Genomic DNA, 23415 nt, shown 5'->3' on the forward strand with positions numbered 1-23415 from the left:
AGCTATTTTGACTTTACTGGAAAATCTAGAGAATGCCATCAGCTTTGAAATCCCCCTTGCAGAAGAGGGTGAGAGTTTGGCCCCTGTGGCTGACCCTCGAGCTTGAAGCATTTGAAAGCTCGGCCATCCTTGAGCATAACAACAGAAAGAGGTCCATTTGCAGTTTTCCATCAGCAGAGAGTTTCAGACACCCTACTGCCTCCCAGAGCCAAATGCTAGCTTCACCTGGACCCCAGAATTTTCCCAGGCAGAGTCATTTAGTAAAATGTTGGTTGGTTTTCTTAGTGTCAGGCTTCATAGCTAAGGTAACTTGTGAAGTGCTGCTGTGAAACACTCAGGAACCTGCTAGCTTCTCATTTTCCTTCATGGAAATTTTGGTTGGTTAAACATCAGCCCAGTTCTTCCTGGCCTGGAACAAACCTATGGTGGGGTAATTTTTAATAAGGTATCCTGTCTTAGCTGCAGCGGCACGTTGGTTTCCTCTGGTGGTCTGTCTGTGGTGGCTGCTCAGGCCACTGGATTGACTAGGATGTGCACATCAGGAAGAGGGTCTATGTGATTGATTGGTGATGTCTGCCTGGAGTATGGCTCTGGCAGTGGTGCAGAAACTTGACTTTTGTTGTCTAGGACTTGATGTTATGTTGCTGGTTCTTGGCTGCTCTCATGCTAAGTTCAGACAACTTCAGTGGAGGCTCAGAACCGCATGACCTCTTTTCCAGGCAGCCCTTTCAGGGTTCCTGTGAAGGATGTCGTGGACCCCAGTAAGGTCAAGATCGCTGGCCCCGGGGTGGGCTCGGGTGTCCGAGCCCGAGTCCTACAGTCCTTTACGGTGGACAGCAGCAAGGCCGGCCTGGCCCCACTGGAAGTGAGGGTCCTGGGCCCACGAGGTGAGTATGCGTCCTGCCTTCCTGCTGACATTCACCTGCCCAGGGCAGAGGCAGACATGACCTAGAGCGAGCACTTCGCTTTTGAGTTTGGTCATGAATTAAAATTTTTTACATTGCTTTATTGCTCTGTATTCTAGCTAAAGAATAGAAGTTCGTGTTCTAAAAGTACACAAGCCCATTATTCCTTGATTGGCCTATCTTTTCTATTTATTTAATGAAGTAGTTGCCACCCAATTTATGACCTGGCTGTAAATGTCTCTCTAATCTCAGTTTTTTAGATAGAGAAATGAAGCAGGTGACATTTGGGTTCTCCAATGGGTAATGGTTTTGTAGCTGCTGCTTTTATGTTTTGGTGTTTGTGAGGTGATGGAAGTTAGTCTGGATTTGGACGGGTGGTGGGTGCAGAGGTGATACCTCTGTTTAAAATGCCTTAGTACTCCAAATTTCTGGAAATGACAGCTTCTCAGCCCACATGGCTTTGTTGTCGTCCCTACTCTCTGGAACAAGGGGGTCTTTTGGGGGGATGGCCTTTGCTGGTAATTTGGTCTGCCCTTTTGGCAGCCTGGAACTGGGGTTTAGTAAGGCGAACAGACCATTTGGGACAAAACCCTTAAGCATTTTAAAATTCACCTTTTTGGTGCGACCCCATTTCTTCTTCTAGAATTTGAAACATGTAATTTTCTGCCTAATTTCTCAAATTATCTGGAGTTGTCCCCAGTGATGTGTTTTGGCTTCATAGAAGTAGCCAATAAGGGGGTTCCTTGTTTGAAGAGGAGCTTTCTCCTTGATGGAGTTAGCTCAGTAGGAGGTTATGCCCCTTCAAATTCAGGGTAGAAGTGTTTTGGGGAAATGAGATCATGGGGCTAGGTTCTGATGTATGGAGTTATTGAGCCTCAAGATGTGTGTGTGTGTGTGTGTGTGTGTGTGAAGAGAGAAAGAGTGCTTAGTAATATACCTGTGTCATGGAGATTCTTAAGTAACAGCCTTTTAATTTTAGCTGATGAGACAGATTCCCAGGCATGGCGCAGCCCCTTGAAAGCCATTTCAGAGTTCTTTAAAGGTGACCTGAAGGGTGACTTAATGGAGACAGGTTTGCATTTTCCTATTGGCTGCTGCTCTAATTTGTGTAACCTGAGTGCCTCTTATTAGCCTCACCCCTGAGATTGCCTTATACCCTCCTCCTCTGCTTTGATGCTTAATGAGTATGCTATGCTTTGGTTAACCTGCCCTGCAGTTGATCCATCCTTGACACTTATGTTTAGAACTGGAATCTAAAATCTAGCAACCCAGTGCATGCCTTGATTATGCTTTAACATAATCTCCACCTGTCTCCTGCATGCGTCACATTGCTGGTCTCCTCACCCCATGAGAAGGGCACCCTCACCTGCCCTGCACCTACACCCATGTACTCAAAGCGGGCTACAAGTCTTAACTGGCCATCGCATTGGTTAATTTTGGCTGTTCTGAGTTCTGGACTCTTTGGCCCTTTCTCAGCTCTAGAGTAAAGTTCACCACATCTCAAGCATGCCTAACCAGCTTGAAAGGATATTACAGCATGTCTGTAATATGCATCTTTACCACACACCCTCCAGGAACAAATCTGGGCAGTCTCCTTAATTATACTCTAGGTCTGACTGAGTGTACTTCAACCAGTAACAAGCCAAAGGTGTCTCTTGGGGTCATGCAACCCCATTCTGCAACCATGAATTGGGGATCCTGTCTCCTGTGATTTCTTAGGCCTCTGATTATAGCCCGCTTGCATTTATGTTACTCATCAGTGGAAACCAATAGCTCTTGGGGATGAATGTGATCCTTTTTGAACTCAACCCAGGGTGGAGCTCAGGGGAGGCCAGGCAGTCCTTCAGACCTCTCATCTCTGCCCTCAGGCCTGGTGGAGCCGGTGAACGTGGTGGACAATGGGGACGGCACACACACGGTGACCTACACCCCATCCCAGGAAGGGCCTTACATGGTCTCCGTTAAATATGCCGATGAAGAGATCCCTCGTAGGTAAGCTCCTGACACTTAGGGAAGGGGTCCAAACAAGACTCGAACCCACCCCTCTGCAGGGCTCACCAGCATTGCTCTGGTGGCCCACTCGTCCATCTGATCTGCAGCTCTCATCGAGGCCAGCGCGCTCTGTACAGGTGTCAGAGCATCCTGGCCTTGGTGTCTGTGTCTCCTGCCCTCTTGCCCCTCACCTGCCTTCTTTCTTTCCACCATGATTAACTTAAAGACAAGCTGAAAGTACAGAATGGGGGATTTTGGGGGGAAACAAACAAACAAAAAAACAAAACAACAACAACAAAACAAATAATGCATTAGTTTATCAAAGTCTTCTTTCTGCTGATCCTGCAAGTAATTTTCTGATTAGGGCAAAGATTTTTACTTCTTCACTTGAGGGTTTGGTTGACAATGGCATTCCTATAAGGGCTTGGATAGAAACCTCATTCCTCATTCATATTGATACAAAAAATATTGCATAAACTCTTCACCTCTGAGAACAGCCTTTAAGGGTTTTATTTTTTTAAATCATACTTAAGATTAAAAAGTGTTACCCATACCCCAATGTATATCCCCAATATACATATTTTACATAAAAATATATATATTTCTAATAGAATTATGATTTATAAATTATACTTATGTATTACTTTACTAAAAGCATATCATTAAAGCATTTTAAAAATAGAAAATAAAAGAATGAGATAAAATATTAAAACTGAAATTCCAAAATTCCCTTTCTATTTTGGTGGTCATTGTTTCAGCATAATACAAGTAGGTTAAATGTGTTTAACCCCACGTTCTCCAAACTGATTTTGGAGTTCATTTACGCCCCTGGCATGCAGTCAGGGAAAGCTGGTCTGGGCATGATAGCTACTACCTCATAATTGTACATTTCTGCTGGATATAAGACGTTGGCTAAACTCACTATTTTATCTGCTGTAGGAATCCTCATTGCTATCCCAGTTTCTTTGTATAACAGAGGTCAGATTTAGCAGGGTTGACGTGTATCCATACTGACCAAGGGTATGTGTATGTTTACCAAGTCCCTTCAAGGTCAAGGTCCTTCCCACATACGATGCCAGCAAAGTGACCGCCAGTGGCCCTGGCCTCAGTTCCTATGGTGTGCCCGCCAGTCTTCCTGTGGAATTTGCAATCGATGCCAGAGATGCCGGGGAAGGCCTGCTTGCTGTTCAGATAACGGTATCTTTTAGTTATTTTCTAGAGTCAGACTTCATTAATAAAACCTAATTTCCTGGCCAGGGGTAAGAACAACAATTTTTTAATAACCAGTTTCCGACCTGGTGCCATTGGTTGACAGATTTCCCCACCAGAGCCTCAGTAATTACGCAAGAGAACATGTGTGTTTGTCTGAGACGCCTGAGGGTACAGCTCCAATACTATGTTTTGGTGGATCTCATGTTTTCTCTCTATTACATCTGTTTCTGTGTTTTTATGTGAAAATGTCTTAAACTACTCATTGGGTTAGTTAGGACTAAGTTCTACTGCATATCACAGTAAACTCCAAAATAAGAGTGGCTTAAACATATGGAATTATTCTCTCTTGTTAAAGAAGCCCATGGGCAAGGCACCAGGGTGCCATGTGGCTCGTTAATGAAGCAGGCTCCATCTCTCTTCCCATCTGTCCTCACATGTGGCATCTGTCCTTAAGGTCTCCTTGTGGACCATGAGGCTTATGCCATGGTGGCTTATGCCAGGACCATGATGGCCCTGGCCATCTAATCCGCATGGCAGGCCCAAAGGAGAAAGAGAGGCAGACGGAAAAAGCAGGGCCTTCCAACTCAATCAGCTCCCTTAAACGGCCCTATCATAAGTCCCTCACAAGACTTCCACTCCCTTCTCAATTGCCAGAAATTTCTCACAAGTCACATGGCCATCCCTAGTGGCAAAGGATGCTAGGAAGTAGAGTTGCACAGTCCACCTAGTTAAGAATTAGGGTCCTGTTACTTAAGAGAGAAGGGGGAGTGAATGTGGTGGCGTGCAAGCTGGAGCCTCTGCCCCCTTGCCTCCCTGCATATCAGTGGATTTGGGGCTAAACACTATTTGTTCACTTGACCAAAAAAGTATTAAGATTTGACCATGTCCATTGGTTGTTAAAGGGATCTGCAGCCTTGTCTCCCTACCAAATAACCAAACTGTATCATGCCAGTAATTCTGTCTCCTCCCACTGGAGGCACTAATTAATGAGCAAATGTGTCAATGTTTTCATTGAATTGTTTCTACATCTTGATGGCAACATCTCAAATAGCATTTCTCTGTGATCCACAGGACCAAGAGGGAAAACCCAAAAGAGCCGTTGTCCAGGACAATAAAGATGGCACATATGCTGTCACCTACATCCCTGACAAGACTGGACGCTATATGATTGGGGTTACCTACGGGGGGGATGACATCCCTCTCTCTCCCTACCGTATCCGGGCCACACAGACAGGCGATGCCAGCAAGTGCCTGGCCACTGGTGAGTGCGGGCCCAGGTCCGGAGTGCGGGCTCTAAAGTCCAAAAGTCAGGAACCAGCCCTTCTCCGCCATTTAATAGCTGTGTGATCAGGGTGGGATGCTTGACTACTCTGAGCTTTGGTCAGATGTAGAGTGAAGATCTTTTTGAGAACATTTCAATTCAAGAACTTCTTCTTAGAATCAGAGACTGTTTCATAGGGTTATTGCAAAGATTAGATGAGGTCAGGCATGAAAAATGCTTAGCCTGGTGCCAGGCATGTGGAAGCTATTATTATTGTATCACTTTGAAGTGGGTGCATTTATTGAGATATCAACTGTGATGGCTGCTCCCACAAAAAAGCAAATATATACCTTTCATGAGTAGATAGCTTTTATTTAAGGTTTATTCAGGATCACTACAGGCCACCATGGGAGAAACACATTCAAGGATCTAGGTTTTCTCCTCAACACTTGGAACTTATGTCTAAGTCTCAGGAATTCCCCAGGCGTATCTGAGCATCACAGTCCCTTCCATTTCTTACAGACGACTGTTTGAAAACCACAGGCCCTTCCGCTCTGATGCTGCATCGAGTATATTTTAAAATATGAATCCTCATCTCTGAAATGAAACATTTGCTTCTCTTTAAATAGAATTAAACATAGGTCCACACAGGCCGTATTCCGCTTTGCTCATATCTCGTCTTGTTTTGAATGGAGAAAATCTGGCTTTCAGGGCAAGCTTGTAAATGGCTCACCAACAGCAAAATTTGAGAAATTTTAAAACCCTAACCCATCTGCCACCTACCAGGTCTGTAGTATGCCAGCCATAGCTGGAGCGTCTTCGCTGACCTGAGGACAAGCTAATACTGGGCGGTGACTTCCTCCGTAGTCCTCTTCCCTTCCTTCGCTCAGGCGGAGTCCTGCTCAGCCTGGGGGCTCCGATAGGCCTGTCAGTTCGGGGCTTCCGCAATGTGCACCAGTCTTTCCTTCTACTCAGGTCTGAACAACATGTTCTTACTCCTTTTGCTTCCTCATGGTTTGCTTTTTTTTTTCCTTTTTTTGGCAATGTGCTTTTAATTTACACTTTTCTGCACTCCCTGATATTGTGTGGATCCTGTAGAAAGGGATCCATAGGGAGAGTGGGCAGAGGGGGGAGAGACTGGTTATTATTTGGGGATATAGGTGGAAAACTTCCCCTAGACATATGCCCCATCCTTCAGAATTCAGCCATCACCCATTTTCTCAGGAAGCCCTCTGGCAATGTAGCCACCCTGGAATATGTCTTAGAGCTCTTACAGGACACCTTTCTGAAAACCAGTTGTTTGCTTGCCTTTGTGTGTACCTGGCACTTAAGAAAATGCCCACTCTGTGTTTGATGACGGAAGCTGACTTTCATCCCCATACCCTAGAATGCTGGCAAACCAGACCCAACGTTTGGTTGACACTCAGAGCCTGAGATACTCATTTAATAAGCGATGGGCAAAATGCGCCCTTGAGCAGTACCTTCCCCAGGTGATCTCTGGGACATCCCTGTATGTAGCGGCAGTTGGTAGAGACAGCATGCAGGTGTGTGGTTTGTTTTTAGCTATCCAGGATAACTGTCCACAGCTGAAGCTTCCTTTCTCTTCTCCTGAACTTTCCTCCAGGTCCCGGAATCGCCTCCACTGTGAAAACCGGCGAGGAGGTGGGCTTTGTAGTCGATGCCAAGACTGCTGGGAAGGGGAAAGTGACCTGCACGGTTCTGACCCCAGATGGCACGGAGGCTGAGGCCGATGTCATTGAAAATGAGGATGGCACCTATGACATTTTCTACACGGCTGCCAAGCCAGGCACCTATGTAATCTACGTGCGCTTCGGTGGCGTCGATATCCCCAACAGCCCCTTCACTGTCATGGTAAGGGAAGCCTGTGCCAGAGCCTGCTGCTGGTGGCAGAAGCAGTAACAGCTGTCACTTGTTAAACCCTGCCGAGGCCATGCTCTTCCACTTTTCTTTTTCTCTTTAAAGTTTTTTTTTCCTTAAACAGTCATGACCTTTTAGGGTCTCAGAGGACACATGAGAATTCCAGAGACCCTTCAGATCTAAGAGTTTACCAGCTACCAAAGTATCTTAGGCAGGGTCCTGCCTTAAGCACAGTTCAGAAGGATACATTTTGACAAAAAATGTTATAACTAAAACATTACAACTTTCTATTCCGCTGTTCTTCCTCCTTCTTGCTCCCCTGTCTCCATGGTCTGGAGGAGAAAGCTTTGTCTGGAGGCTTGGCTCCTGTATCTCAGGACTCAGAGTACCTCCAGTTGTGTTTTGGAAAGACTCAGACTTTGCCTGTGAAGGGAAATAGCTTGTCTTTTGAAGCAAGGAACATCTGGGGGGAAAGAAACCATTATAGGTACCGCTGGGCCAAAGAATGACTCAGCTCTTGAATTTTCAGAGTGACTTTTAGATCTTTCTCTGATTATTAATATCCTTCAACCAGGAGAGGGGTTAGAACTTTAGAAGCATTCCCTCATTTAACCCTCAAAACAAACATTGTTGGCTCTTTTACAAATGAGCTGTAGTAGGAGGGGTCAGACTCCAGTGCACTGAGCCCGCAGTGTCCACTTTGGACAGCTACCAAGTACTGTGTGGTCCCCTCACCCAGTGTCCTTTGATGCCAGGGGCAGCAGCCACAGCGGCTACAAAGTTCATAGGCCTCACTGACCTGGCCCCATGCACAGTCTTCAAAGCCCCTTCCAAGGGTTACACTTTATGCAGCAACAGAGAAGAACGTGAAGACTCCTTTTCAAACAGAAGCCCATGTCTGTCTTCCGAACAGTCTGTAATCTGTTGTGGCTTTTCTTTCCTTTCCATACACGGTTTTATCTGTAAATGTGCCGAAGGTCTGGAGGCTCTTGTGTCTCAGGGATGTAAACACATGTCAACTTCTGGTGCTGCTTATTTGAGAGTGGTTTTCTCTTCAGGTCTGAAAGAAATACAACTAGAAAGTCGGTGTCTTTATCTACAGAGAAGGGTCCCAGCTGTAGTTTTAAGGGTCTGTGCTTAGCCCTTAGTAGGTTTTATCTGGTTGGTTAGCATTGGGCAGGATGGAAGAGTAGCTTCTGGGCCAAGGTCACAGCCCTGCTGGTGCAGTGGGCTAGAAAGAGTGGACCACATCAGGAGTGTCTGAGTGAGAAAATCGGTGTGAAGACGTCAAGAATCATTTTGGCAGATAAATGAGAGACCTGGATTGGGGGCCACCAAACTCATCAGGAATAAATGTCCCCTTGACCCTAGAATGCCCAAAGGATACTTTGTGTAGACACACTGTCCTGTGACCACTGCTGATGGCAGAAAGGGAGCATTACCCGCAGTGCCAGCCTTTACTCTCCCCTTCTGAGCTTTCGCCAACCTTACCTAGATGGACTGACTTTCTGTTCACTGGATTCTTATGGGTAGATTCCCTGCCTCTCTCTACATTCTGGCATCGAAAAGAACATGAACACCCAGTACTGCCTTTGCAGCAATGTCTCAAGGAGACCTGGCAGGCTAGTTCAACTAAATCTGTCATGCAGAAGACATGCTCAGGAAGGCACGGGTCTCACAGTTTATCTGCTCTTCACTGTGGAGAAGTCCTGGATCAAAGGCCATCACATAGCCATTGAAAAGTCTTCCTCCTGGGCGATGCGTCCCTGAGTAGCCCAGTCTGAGAGGGCCCTAGAAGGGGGAGACAGGGCTGTTCCAAATCTGAAGCTCTCAAAGCTGCCTTTGTAAGTGAAGCCCCTTTCCGCAGATGACAGAGTACTTGAAAGACGTAAACGTGGGCACGTTGGCCTTCCTCCAGAGGGGAGGCCTTCCAGTTCTGGTTTGTTATGGTAGAAGAGGGAACCCCTCCCTTAGCAGGTCAGTTGGATCAGGAACATGAAGTGTATGACTTTTAAAAAATGAATTTGTAAAGACTTCAAAAACATTAGCTACTGTAGGCACCTAGCAAGTAACAAGAGACCGCTTGCCCAGTTGCATGCTGCAGAGGTGACTACTAGTAGCTTTTCCCTGCCTGCACAACAAACGTCTGGACCACACATTGCACATTGCTCTGTGACTTGCTCGTATAGACCTGCGTCCTAGGAGTGGAGTCATGGGTTCAAAGGGCATGTGGACTTGACATCTGAAGAAAGGATGCCAGCTTGCTCTCACAAGGGTAGGAAGAAGGTAGGTTCCTGTTAGAGCAGCTAGAGCAAGTGGCTCCCTGCTCTGCAACATCGAGCAGATGGGAGGAAGCAGCCCGCAGGGTGTTGAATCTACTGAGTAGTAACATCTCTGCAATGTGATTCCCTACTAATCTCCATTTGCCACCAACCAGGCCACCGATGGGGAAGTTACAGTCGAGGAGGAGGCTCCAGTAAATGCATGTCCCCCTGGATTCAGGCCCTGGGTACAATTTTGGTTTTGTTTTGTTTTTTGTGTTTCTATGTTTACTCAGCCTTCATTTCAGAAAAGCTACAGCCTGCTTCTGGGGATTGCTTAAGCCCTCTGGGTGTCCTAGTCATTGGTTTCTCCCCCACTGATCAGTCCGTCATGATGACCCCTGCTTTCTCTGTAATGGGACCCACCCATGTCATCGTCTGCACTCCACAAATCGCCAGCCGTCATGTCTGTGATCACGCTGGGTGCCATTTGTCTCTGTGTTTAAAGGGAAAGATGGACAGCTATCTTCAGCCCTCCTGCTGACTCTCAAAGCCACCACTTGCACATTTGGTTTCTGTTCAGAGGGAAAGCCACCTGCTGCTACTTTCTGCCACTTAAAACACACCTTCTTTTCCAGGCCACAAGCAACTAAACCTTTCCAGGTGGAGCCTCTTGGGACTCACAGACATTTCTGTCTCTCACTTTTTCACTTGCCCACGGGCACTGCTGGGAATTTTACAAGCAGGTTGACTGGCGGTTTGTTAGCAATCGGTCAGCATAATTTCTCCACTCCCTCAGGCTCTGCTCTGGCCCCAGGGTCAGTTAGACAAAGCCCAGATAACATGGGCAGCCACACACGCCCTTAAATCCCAGCTGCACTGCCTTGAAAAATTCCCAGTTGCTCTGCTCCCTGTAGCTTCACTAGTCCACACTGTTATCTACTTTACCCAGTGACCGCTGCTTCCTGTTTTTAGGTAACCGAAGAGGCATATGTCCCAGTGAGCGACATGAATGGCCTGGGATTTAAACCTTTTGACTTGGTCATTCCGTTTGCGGTGAGGAAAGGAGAAATCACTGGTAAGCACTGTCGTGAAAGCTGTCTCGCTCTCACTCACTCTCACTAGCTCTCCTGAATGGTGCCCCATGGTGGTTCCACCTGTCCCCCAGACCTGCGTTCCTGATCCCAGACTCCCTGCTTCTTGCTCTAGCAGGGTCAGTCCCTGAGCCCTGAGATTACAGAATCTTCTTTGTATACATGTGTGCCTCTGAAGAGGTGATTCATTTATAATCTATATCACATGTTAAAGAGAGCTGGGGATTCTCTCTAGGTTAAGAAAAACTGTGTTTAGCCCTGGTTGGTATGGCTTTGTGTATTGAGCATGGGCCTGTGAAGCAAAGGGTCACTGGTTTGGTTCCCAGTCAGGGCACATGCCTGGGTTACAGGCCAGGTCCCCAGTAGGGGGTATGCAAGAGGCAACCACACATTCATGTTTCTCTCCCTCTCTTTCTCCCACCCTTCCCCGTCTCTAAAAATAAATAAATAAAAACTTTTAAAAAAAAAAGAACTGCTGTGTTTGGATACCTCTCAGATCTCAGGTTCCTGTTCCCCCTTTTTTCCTGCCTTCTCTTAGTCTTCCAGTTTTCCAGATATGACAGGGACACTAAGGTCCATTGTGCAAGCGTTACTTTCTCTGCCTGCCTCCTTTTAATGCCAGCTTCTCTTTGAGTTTACGCTCTACTAATCCTCTTGTAGTTTTCTCAAGTCCTGCTCAAGGTTCTATTTTGTCTTTACCAAGTAGAAAACCCTTTGCTTAGGAGTTAGCTGCTGCACTTTGCAGGGGGAAAGAGGGACAAAATAAAGACAAATGCGTGTCTGTCCTGTTCTGTGACTTGGATGTTTTAGGCAGCAGTGAGTGTCTTGGGTCTGAAAACCTTAATTTGGAAGGCCACCTGTGGCTTTGTGCTCAGCTTCTCTGGGGAAAGCTGCTGGTGGACTCATTGTCCTGTCTCCCTGTGCTCCGATAGGAGAGGTCCACATGCCTTCTGGGAAGACGGCTACACCTGAGATTGTGGACAACAAGGATGGCACGGTCACTGTCAGATACGCCCCCACTGAGGTCGGGCTCCACGAGATGCACATCAAATACATGGGCAGCCACATCCCCGGTGAGTTGGGCTCCGTGCACACCCTGCAGGACTCCAAGACTTGGGAGCCTGAACTTCTGGGAGGTTTGCAGACATACAGCCAGCTGCTGTGTGGGAAGCAGTTCTCAGTGGCAGGTTGGGGAATGCAGTGTTGACGGCCCTGTGAAACCAAACAGCCTGTGACCCTGGCAGATCCAGCTAATTTCCAGAAGGGATGATGCATCTAAGTATCCTGGGTCACAGTGCAGGCCCTTAGGTCTGTGATTGTTTGTCTTTGTCACTATGCCGACTCTGGCCAAAGGGTGAGCAAGGAGAAAAATGTGAGGGACTTTCCAGCCTGGCCTGCAGAACACTCCACGGCGTGGGGGGCTGGGGAGAGAGAAGTGCTTGTGAGAAGAGGACACACGCTGCCTTACTGTCACGCTGCCCTGGACTAGGAAAGCCAGCTCAGTTTTCATGTCCACCACCGACACTGTGCTACTCTTGTTCTTTTTAAAGAAGTGTTTAAGTACTTCTCCGTTTTTTAGTTTAATATTTTGAGTAGGCAGCATATACATAGTTTAAAAAATGATGTGGATTAAGGTTTCCTTTCCACTCACAGCCCCCGTCTGCCCTCTCCACGAACCTGGCTGTTGGATTTCAGAATATTTTTAAGACTACAAGCAAAGAGGAGTATAGATTTCTAATCCTTCCTTGTTGTTTACACAAACAGGAGCATACTCTACACATCTGTTCTGTCCTTGCCCTTTTCATCTGACAGTATCTGCAGGAGGGCTTCACACGTCTGAATAATAGAGGTCTTCCGAGAGCCTTGCCATTGAGTGAACTGTGACATATTCAACCTTGCCCCTATTGAGGAACATTAGCTTCTTCCTCACCTTTTGCTGCAGTGAATAGCCTTTCACATTCAGCATGTCACACTTGCAAAGGCGTATCTGTGAGATTTAGTCCCCAGGGGAGGAGTTTCTGGGCATCTATCATTTTGCTAGAACTTCCCAGATTGCCTGGAATCGGGGCCCTTCCAGTTCTCCCACTCACCAGTGATGGGGGAGAACGCCTGCTTTTCTGCAAATTTGCCAGTGGATTATGCTGTCAGGTTTTTGGATCTTTGCCAAATTGATAGTTGAAAAAAAAAACAACAGTATCTCAGTGTTGCTTTATTTGTATTTCTCTTTTGAATGAGATTGAGCAACTCTCTATATGTTTAAGTACCACTTGTGTTTCTTTTTCTGTTAACCGAACGTTTGTATCCATGGCCTGGTTTTTCTGTTTGGTTATTGGCCTTTGTCATAGCACTTTCTGAGAGCAATTTAAATACTGGAGAGACTGTGATAGGAGTTGCAAATATTTCTTTCAGTTTGAGTTTGCTTGTTTGACGTTTGCTTTAGTTTATGTGTCTATGTGTGCCTAATATTTGTTTAAAGCAAAAATGTATTATCTGCTTCTGCTACTTAAATATTCTAAAGATGCAGATGTAGACAAAGTGAAAAACTGTCTTTCTCCCATTTCCCTCCTACCTCCCCTGATGATCTGTGTACAGATGTCTTGCTCTGTACCTACAAACATGCATATAATTTTGTTCTGTTTTGCTTTTAAAGAAATGGGATAATGGTATTAACATTATACAACAATTTGCCTTTTTCTCTTTTTCATGAAACACATTATGAATAGTCTCCCAAGTTAGTGCATACAGACTCCCTGATTCTTTTTAATGACTTGAGAGCAGGACACAGTTTATTTAACCAACCCCCTGTTGTGGGTGGGGGTGGGGCGGGGAGGGTCTTTTCCTCACTTGCATCTGACCACTGCAGAAGTGGAAGTACTTGCATAGTGGGAGTGGGTAGGGAAGCCCACAGTGGGATAATTCCCACAGTGTGGGGAGGGCTTGTAGGGCCTTACATTTTGAAGGGCACAGGCCAATGGCCTTCCCAGAAGACCTTGCTAGCTGGGTCCCTCTTGTAGTGGGCCATTCCTTCACAAGGTCAGCTGTTTCCTCCTAAATAGTCAAGTCGAGCTGGTCTCCACTGCTCCTGAGTCTGCAGGAGCCTCAGGATTGTTCTTGTGTGACTTGGAAGGAACGACAGTGAGTAGACCCCCTTGGGGGTCCTAGGATGGTGAGCTCCACTAGGTGATCAATCTGTGTCCTCCTCTGCGTTGGAGATGCCACACCTGCCTGATGTTAGAGGGATGTTAAGACACTGGCTGTCCAAGGTAGGCATTTCCCCCGACTGAGTCCCAGTTTTGTTTTTGTTCCTTGCAAACCCAGAGAGCCCGCTCCAGTTCTACGTGAACTACCCCAACAGTGGGAGCGTTTCTGCTTACGGCCCAGGCCTGGTGTATGGCGTGGCCAACAAAACGGCCACCTTCACCATCGTCACCGAGGATGCAGGAGAAGGTACCGTGCCATTTATGTGGTTATATACTTCCAGCTTCCCATTTGGAGAGTTAAGAGGACACGATTCCAGAGTAGGTGGTAAAAATCAGACTGTTGGGTGGTAGTACTTGTCTTACATTTTGTTTTGGGTAAACCTCTCTGTACAGCTGCTCTGTCTTTTACCCAAAATGGGAATTTCTAAAGTTTCTTGGATTCTGATTGAAATCAGATTTATGCTGTCAAGTGGTTTATGTGACTTACCTAAAATGTAAGTGTTTTAGTTGATGATATTTTTGTTTTTGGTCTTTTTGCACATGTTGCGTGTATACACAGGACCACATGGGTTATTTAGTGGCCCATTCTACATAAAGCCCTGTGTGCATGCCATTGTCTTTGTAAAGATTTTAAAATTTGTGATTCTAAATGGCCCCACGGCCTGACTGACACTGATAGTGTGTGACACTCTTCCGTATGTGTGGTTGAGGTGCAGAGCTCCAGCCCCTTTCTTGTCCAGACAGTAGTGAGACTGTCAAGGTTACTTGTAATGAAGAATTCAGACGGTGGAGTGTTGTGCTCTGTGTGGCTGGCCGCCATCCCTTGCCCACAGCTCACGTGGCCTGTTCCAGTCTGACGTTCCTGGCCTTGGGGCTGCCCTGAATGAGTTGTTGTCCCTGTGGAAATAAGGACACACTCTCCTGATGGTCTCCCCTCCCTGCTGCCATTTCAGGTGGGCTGGACTTGGCTATTGAGGGGCCCTCAAAGGCCGAAATCAGCTGCATTGACAACAAAGATGGGACATGCACAGTGACCTACCTACCCACCCTGCCGGGCGACTACAGCATTCTGGTCAAGTACAATGACAAGCACATCCCTGGCAGCCCCTTCACAGCCAAGATCACAGGTAGGGTTGCCCTGCTTGCTGGAGGCTTCTTGGTGGGAGGTATGCCTGCCCCAACAGCCTCTCTTCGCATCAGACCAGGGGCTGCAGGCTAGGGGTCCAAGTGTAGATGTCACAGAGACTCACTGGGGAGGATCTGGGGATGCAAAGTCAACTTTGAGCTGTCTAATTCCCGCCTTAGCTGGTAATCCTGGGAAAAGCATTCATACCATTTGAAAGACCATTATTTCGTTCCAGTCTAACTCCAGCATGCAAAGAGCAGGCCTCCAATTAGAGACATTCAAATAATACTTACTGTACAAATCCATGATGCCCTGGCTGGTGTGGCTTAGTGGATTGATTGCCGGCCTATGAAGCAAAGGGTCACTGGTTTGGTTCCCAGTCAGGGCACATGCCTGGGTTGCAGGCCAGGTGCCCAGTGGGGACACGCAAGAGGCAACCACATACTGATGTTTCTCTCCCTCTCTTTCTCCCTCCCTTCTCTCTAAAAATAAATAAATAAAATATTTTTAAAAAATCCTTGAGCGCAAAGATGCCCTTCAGCATCACTGTCAGATAGCTTTTCTCTCCCATTTTATAGATGGGAAAACTGAGACTTAGAGAGATAGTGGCTTAGCCAAGTTTACATGTGGGCATCCTAGGATTCAGATTGAGGTTATCTGATTCAAAACCCTTCTGCTAACCTCTGTTGTGCTTGCTGTGATCGGATCCTGCCCCAGTATGTCATAAGGAAGAAGCGCAAGATAAAGTTCTTGCCCCTGAGTGTTTGGACCCATCTTGAAGCAGCCATTAGTCCTGTGTGTGGACCAGGATGAGTGTTTACCTGTGAAATGCCCAAGGGGATGGCGGGCAGGTGCCTTCACTGGCAGAGACTCCTTTAACAAATGGTCCACGAAGACTCAGGGCAGCAGTTCCTGCCAGCAGCTAGTCTTCCTTGTCCTTTACCAGGCATAAGTAGAAGTCATGCATTGTAGGTTAGGTCCATGTGGCGTGTTTTTATGTTTTTTGTTTTTTGTTTTTTTTCACTTAACTTTTGGTAGTTAATTCTAGCTCTTCATCTGCAAGCGGCATGTGTGGTGAAGGCTCCAGAGAGCTGGGTAAACACGTGTGACAGGAGCTGTGTTGGGGGGTGTTTCCTAGATGACAGCAGACGGTGCTCTCAGGTGAAGCTGGGCTCTGCCGCCGACTTCCTGCTCGACATCAGCGAGACAGACCTCAGCACCCTAACTGCCAGCATTAAGGCCCCGTCCGGCCGTGACGAGCCCTGTCTCCTGAAGAGGCTCCCCAACAATCACATCGGTGAGCCCAAGCTGCCTTCCTGGGTGGAGCTGGGATATTTTGGGCTGGAGATGGGGATTCCTTCAGTCCTTTCTTGGGAAATAGGTAACACCTTGGAATGTGATATGAGGAGCCGCTGGGTCACATGTGTGTATTTTCGTGTTGCGAGATTGACCACCTGCATGGACACTCTGGGGTGACTAGAAAGCCAAGGAGTTGTATTTCCATTCTTGCAAGTGTGCCTCCCTCCCAGTTTCTCTCCTCCACCCCCCACCAACCCCATTTAAAACCCCATTGTGTACCCTGGCCCAGGCATCTCCTTCATCCCCCGGGAGGTGGGCGAGCATCTGGTCAGCATCAAGAAGAATGGCAACCACGTGGCCAACAGCCCCGTGTCCATCATGGTGGTCCAGTCCGAGATCGGTGATGCCCGCAGAGCCAAAGTCTACGGCCGAGGCCTGTCAGAAGGCAGGACTTTCGAGATGTCTGAGTTCATCGTGGACACGAGGGATGCAGGTCTGTAGGGGTGGTCCCAGGGGAAAGGTCCAGTGCACGAGGGAACAGCCAGCTTCATGTGTTTATCCTACCAACTCTCTTTTGTCTCTCAGTATCCTTCAAGCTATCTGTCCGTACATATATCTGTCCGTGTGTCATTGTCATTTAATTATCATGTAAGCCCCATGACCACTGGTAAAGTCAGTATTGTCTTTGTTTTCTCAGTGAAGAACCTGAGGCTCACAGGGGTTAACAGCCCTCTGCTTCTGGCATTTGATCCCAGAGCCACTACAACTCACAGATCTCCCTCTCTTGTTATCTCTACTCCCACCGCTAGCTTCACAGGGTCTTCTGGACTCATCCCAAGCAAAGGATGTTGGGCTAGCTGGCCAAGACCTTGTTCTGCTCACAGTGCTTTTGTGGAAATGAGGAATCTCTTCCTGTTTCCTCTTTGAGATGGTTTGAATTAGTCTGGGCCTCTCCAACCTATGCCACATCCAGTGTCTTCATCTTCCGCCTGCTTGAGTGATTGGTGTATTGGTGACTTTTAGACAAAGCCATAGTTCCCACAGAAGGGACTGGAGAATTTATGGTCCTGATGGGCTGATGCTCCGTGTTGATTCCTCATGTTGTTAAACCTTCAGATCTACGGTCTTAGTGGTCCCCTGGCTAGACACGTGAAGCAGCTTAAAAATTCAAATTTTCAAACCCGTGGCTGGCAATGAACCCGCAAGGCAGTGCGTGCCCTTCTTGGAGGCATGTGGGCAGTGGTTTCCCCAGTGGGTTCTGCAGGAACGGTGCCTATGGGACGACAGTAGATATCCTTGAGAAAAGGGTTCTGTGGTCAAAGCCTTGCTGAGCAGGTTATTTCCCTACAGGATTTCTCAGACCCTTTAACCTGCTCCTCTGCCTGAGGCTCTCCATCAGGAAACACACTAACTTTCTTTTTGATATCTGGGAACAGCAGTATGAATTTCCAGGGTCAGATGTCCTTTCTGCATGCACCAAGCTTCCCCTTTCAAATGAGGTGCTGTCAAAACAGCTCCCGGCTACTGTGTTGCAGGTTATGGTGGCATATCCCTGGCTGTGGAAGGCCCCAGCAAAGTAGACATCCAGACGGAGGACCTGGAAGATGGCACCTGCAAGGTCTCCTACTTCCCCACTGTGCCTGGGGTTTACATCGTCTCCACCAAGTTCGCTGATGAGCATGTGCCTGGTACATGTGGTCCCCTCTGCCCTCTCTGGCTGGTGCTTAGGTTTGCTGCCTTGGGCTTTGGGCTGCTCACGTGGGCCTTCTTGGTTCTTACAGGGAGCCCATTTACCGTGAAGATCAGTGGGGAGGGGAGAGTCAAGGAGAGCATCACCCGGACCAGCCGGGCCCCATCTGTGGCTACTGTTGGAAGCATCTGTGACCTGAACCTGAAAATCCCAGGTGAGCACAAGGGGCTTGTGGGTCAGGGCAGTGGGTGCCACTGGAAACCAAGTCTAGGCGTGGCCTAGAACGTACTGTGTAAGTCCACCATGGGTGACCTATTTTTAAAATTTCAGTTAATTAATATTTTAATACTTATATTCACAGGGGCTCATTTAGGAAAACTAAGTTGTTTATCTGCTACCTCCCCCCACCCAAATGAAAATAGCTTGGTTGTGTATCTCATGGGGGGAATAAATAACCTTTTAGATTTTAATTTAGTGTTTGTCGAACAGAACGGTCTCGGTGAGAGAACTGGCCCCACCGAGGCCGGTATCTGGGAGTGGAGTACTCAAGCGACGTCAGCCCAGCAGCAGCCTTCTAATTTCCCATACATCTCTCTCCTTTCTAAAATGAGCGTGAGCGCCATGCTGCAGGGCTGGCGGGTGGGCACCTCTAGCCCTTTGGCCATAAATTGTCCCCCACAGGGCCAAGTTAGTCAGTAAACCACCATGGTCTTTCTGAGATGTGGCCCAGGTTCTTCTGTGAAGAGTCCTCACAAAGAGAGGTTGTTGTGTGAGGGAAGGTTTTGAGGCTCCTCTTCCCAGAAGCTGGCATGTACTCTGCAGTTACTTGGCCAGAATGCTGAGGAGACGGAAAATCTAATCTTCAGATGACGCTCATGTTCTGGTCTGGAGAGGGGGCTCTTTCCCTACACTGGGTTTCCCCGTCTTGCCTAATATGTCGTGTATCTATTTGCTCTGCCCACTGAGCAATATTTGATGGCCACAGTGTTGGTCATGTGTGAATGTGGTGGAAGCCTCATTACTGTGGTGTCCAGAAAAAATCACTTAAGAAAAGTTGTATGGATTATAACCATAAAAAGTTTCTTTTTAATGAGTACAGAGGATTGCGTTTCATGTCTGGATGCAGCACCTTTCATTCAGTTTTTTCCCATTTCACATGCACTCACTTCTGTCTCTCAACTCCTATAGTCAGGGCTCTGTGACAGTGGCCAGTTTGCCCAGGCTGTCGTCACATCACAGTAGGACTGCTGGGCGGTGAGTTTCAAAGACTGCTGTGCCTTGGCAGCCCGCCCTCCAGAACATGAATCGGTGCCCGTCTCTCTCCTGCTTCACCAGCCCTGGGCACTGTTCCCACTCTCACTTCCATCAGTCTGATGAAAAACGTGTTTTCAATTTCATTCCTCTGGTCACTAGTGACAGGGAATGTGTTCATTTGCTTTACACTTCTCATTTTGCAAAGATCAGCTCTGTTCCCTTTGCCCCTTTGGTGTCTTATCTTTGTGTGATGGGGACAGTGACCCTTACTCTTTAGTCTTTTTCTGGCTCTTGACTCGTTTTTACCCTTTTCAGTTACTTGGTACCTGATGATTCGGTGAGACTCACTTTTCCCCTTGTTACCTAAATGACTCTCGTCAGTTAGAATGGAGGACAGCTCGCCAGCTTCCGATGTCCTTGGACCCAGGCCATGCGGAGTGACCCTGTCCTCAACCTCCCTTCCTTCCTCTGTCCTCAGGGCTCAAAGTCATGTGCTGCTCAGCTCAGACCCTGTAGGGCTGGAGGGTGCAGTTTCATGTGGCCCTAGGTGATGGCATTGCTCGGTCACCCAGCATGTGGCCTGCCTGTCTGCACCACGTCAGTGCGAGCGCAGTCCTTGGCATGGCACAAGCACTCGGATGGAGCAGATGTGGTCTGCTTCTGGTGTGGGGGCCCAAAGCATCGCTTTTCTGAAAGTGTGGCCCCTGTCTTCAGTTTGCTCGAAGCTTTGCTCACGCATGGTTTCCCCTTTGCTGTTGGGACTGATGTGTGTTCGCCTCTTTCTCTAAATGCATTTTGTCTTGTTACCTAAAAGAAATGCCAAGGCTTCTTGACAGTAAGGGATGGTAGCTCCTAGGTTTCCTGCCTTTACCTGCCTATGGAAAAGAGCTTCTACACGCATGATGATGGTCACATGTCACCTTTGGCTAAGAAACATCTGAGCGATCATAGTTTTTATATTTATGTGCTAACTACCAGCTCAGGCTCTGTTTTGAAACTGATGGTGGAATTAACTCAGCTCCGACCAGGAAGGCTGTGAAAGTGCCCCATGGAGCAAGAAATGTCAGTGCCCCTGGGGAATGTCCTCTGCCCAGTGGCTGGACAGGCCTGGCTCTCTCCATGCTGGCCACAGCCACTCAGGGATTTGAGGGAGATAGGAGGGCAGGTATCCAGCCTGAGCACCCCACACTCCCAAGCTGCACCTGCCTTGCCCTCCGCTGCTTCCTCTGCATGTCCTGTTCAACCTCTGACCCTCACTTTAACCCTCCTCTCCTTTCCCCCAACCTCTCGCTCCCTTTCAGAAATTGACAGCAGTGATATGTCGGCCCAAGTCACCAGCCCCTCTGGCCGAGTGACCGAGGCAGAGATTGTACCCATGGGGAAGAACTCGCACTGCGTTAGGTTTGTGCCCCAGGAGATGGGTGTGCATACAGTCAGCGTCAAATATCGCAACCAGCACGTGACCGGCAGCCCCTTCCAGTTCACTGTGGGTCCACTGGGCGAGGGGGGCGCCCACAAGGTCCGGGCAGGAGGCCCCGGCCTGGAGCGAGGAGAAGCAGGAGTCCCAGGTGAGTGATCAAGCAGACTTTTTACTTGAAAAGAGTGAGAGCTGAGCCTGGTCGTGTGAGCACCCTGCACTGTTCTCCCTGTTCTAAAGAGAAGGCTTCGTATGTGGATTCTGATGGATGGTTTAAGGGGCATTCTCTAAAATAAGACTTCTCTGGTAAATGCATTCTGGAATTGCTCATTTACCCAATGGTAAATGAGTTTCTTACTGATGGACTCCTAGGAGTCTCTAATTAGTTACCATGTGGTGAGCCTTGGAGAAGAGGGGAGCAGAATCATCAAGCTGTTTCCAGAGCATCTTGCAGGGTTGATGTTCTGTGGAACATGCTAGATTTCCACAAAACCTATTGTGAAGGTCCCTACAAGTGGTGGTTGCTAGTGGGAGGCCTGTGGGGACAAAACTAAACATTCTTATCTTCATCTGGCTTGATTTGGGTATATTCAAAAGATGCCCAATATTGCCTTGACTGATGTGCTGAAGTTGATTGGGTGTCATCCTGCAAAGTGAAAGGTTACAGGTTTGATTCCCAGTCAGGGCACATGCCTAGGTTCGGATTTGGTCCCTGGTCAGAGCATGTACAAGAGGCAGCCAATAGGTGTTTCTCTCTCACATTGATGTTTCTCTCCCTCTCTTTCTCCCTCCCTTCCCCTCTCTCTAAAAATAAATAAATACTAAAAAAGAAAAAAGATGCCCAATATTCCATGAATGTACTATGGTCATGGGTGGTACCTAGGAAACGTCAGCCATGCCCCTGCTTGGGTTCTGCTGGGGTCAGGGAAAGAGGAAAAAGGGCCATCTGTAGAAGTGACCAAGCGCTGCAGGTTTGGGCAAGAAGAGGGCCCTCTACCAGGCTTAGTCACTAAGCAGGTGTTTCTTTGTCTCAGCTGAGTTCAGCATCTGGACCCGGGAAGCAGGCGCAGGTGGCCTCTCCATTGCTGTGGAAGGCCCCAGTAAGGCTGAGATTACATTCGATGACCATAAAAATGGATCATGCGGTGTGTCTTATATTGCCCAAGAACCTGGTATGTATTCAAGAACTGACATTTTTTTGTTTGGGGATGGTTAGGTTGTAAGGAACATAAGCCCACTGAGCTAGCTCAGGTAAAAGAGAAGTTTATCTCTATGGGCACATGGAAGCACCTCCTAGAAATCCAGCTGCAGGAAAGGCAGCCAGGCCCCCAAGGGGCAGGAATTCTTGTTATCATTGTCTCTTGTCTTTGTTGGCCTGGCTGCCTTGTGATTTTATTCAGCTGGTTCATTCTTTCCACCAACCAGCCTCTGTGCCCAACCTTGGCCACTGGCTAGGGTTGCTGCCCCAAAGAGGAGCCTTACTTAGCTTAGCACCTGCACTCCCTCAAGCAGGAGTCTTTAACGCTTTGTACCATGGACTCCTTTGGCATTTAAAGCCTGTTGGGACCGTTCTCAGGACAATGTTTTGAAATACATAATATAAATTACATTGGATTATAAAAGAAATCAATTATAGTGTCATTATCAAAACCTTACAGGGACAAATGTGTAACCTAAGAAGGTGTGCACATCTTCATTGACACATTAAGTCTAAAATGCGGTGGTGGCCTGTTAACTACTTTAATTTCAAAATAATGATGAGTATAAATGATACGTCAAGGTGTATGAAAAACTGTAAAACAATATGAACTTTATTGGTGACAAAGTCACAAGTACTTTCAATGTGCTGTGGTTTCTTGTCAACATTTCTAAAGAAAAGAAATGCAAAATTTCAGGTAGAGGTTGAGTGAACGCAAAGATGTAATTTTTTTCCCATTCAAGTTTTATGGATCTCCTGAGCTCTATACAGAGGTCCTTCAGGGTCCCTGTGGACGCCAGTTCAGAATCTCTGCCTTTGCCCAACTAAGAAAATCATATTGGCCTAGTCTGAGCCAGGCCACCGGCCCTAAACCAAGCAGCCATGGCCACGGTGAGGTCAGGGTCTCTCAGAAGGCATTTTCATGCTACGTAAAAAGAAGCGGGAGGCCTCACTGTAGCCACCTTCCTGGAATCTCTGAAATGATGGGGCTTTCTTGTCCCCACAGGTAACTACGAGGTATCTATCAAGTTTAATGATGAGCACATCCCCGAAAGTCCCTACCTGGTGCCAGTCATCGCACCCTCTGACGACGCCCGCCGCCTTACTGTTATGAGCCTTCAGGTGAGACGCAAGGAAGCATCCATTTCCTTGGCCACAGGCCAACCAGTGAGACCCTGGACTCTTGAGGCCACTTCAATCCCCTTTGGTGCCGAGGGTCCCAGCCCATCTTGACCACAGCTGCTGCCCATTATGGGGGACCGTTCTCTTGGCAGAGTCAGCTCCCCACACATTAAGACAGGAGACAGTTGGGGAAGCAAAACAGAGCCACAGTCAATAAAACACCTCAGTGTTTGGGGACAAGTTTATTTTTTAAATATTTACTCAAGAGAAACAAAGGAGGCCTGTTAATAATTGGTTAAGGGATAAGGAGAGCTTTCAGAACAAAACTATTTGTCCAGTGATGTTAGCCTTCAATTATTGGCTTATTTTCCCTCAAGGAAGTCAATTGTGTTTTATTTTATTTTGATGATTTGTTTGTAATAAGTGTGCAAGGCACTTGGCTAAGAACGTTATCAGTGTTACCTCATTAAATCCTTGCAACCACCTGGTCAGTGGGTTTCTCTTGA

The 23415-nt window shown here is 47.5% G+C and overlaps 1 protein-coding gene across 1 annotated transcript in view; it reads left to right on the forward strand.

Moving 5' to 3' along the window:
- Window positions 1–23415, forward strand: part of FLNB (filamin B) — a 140598-nt gene that overhangs the window by 103263 nt on the left and 13920 nt on the right. Inside the window, 18 exon segments of the mRNA XM_028518087.2 lie at window positions 720–887; window positions 1885–1977; window positions 2774–2897; window positions 3938–4094; window positions 5181–5370; window positions 6995–7242; window positions 9686–9757; window positions 10485–10587; window positions 11536–11676; window positions 13922–14050; window positions 14757–14930; window positions 16068–16226; window positions 16518–16721; window positions 17764–17916; window positions 18010–18132; window positions 20474–20740; window positions 21624–21761; window positions 22794–22909. Coding sequence (XP_028373888.1) covers window positions 720–887; window positions 1885–1977; window positions 2774–2897; window positions 3938–4094; window positions 5181–5370; window positions 6995–7242; window positions 9686–9757; window positions 10485–10587; window positions 11536–11676; window positions 13922–14050; window positions 14757–14930; window positions 16068–16226; window positions 16518–16721; window positions 17764–17916; window positions 18010–18132; window positions 20474–20740; window positions 21624–21761; window positions 22794–22909 — 2759 coding nt within the window.

Source organism: Phyllostomus discolor, chromosome 7 (assembly GCF_004126475.2).
Source record: "Phyllostomus discolor isolate MPI-MPIP mPhyDis1 chromosome 7, mPhyDis1.pri.v3, whole genome shotgun sequence".
Lineage (NCBI taxonomy): Eukaryota > Metazoa > Chordata > Mammalia > Chiroptera > Phyllostomidae > Phyllostomus > Phyllostomus discolor.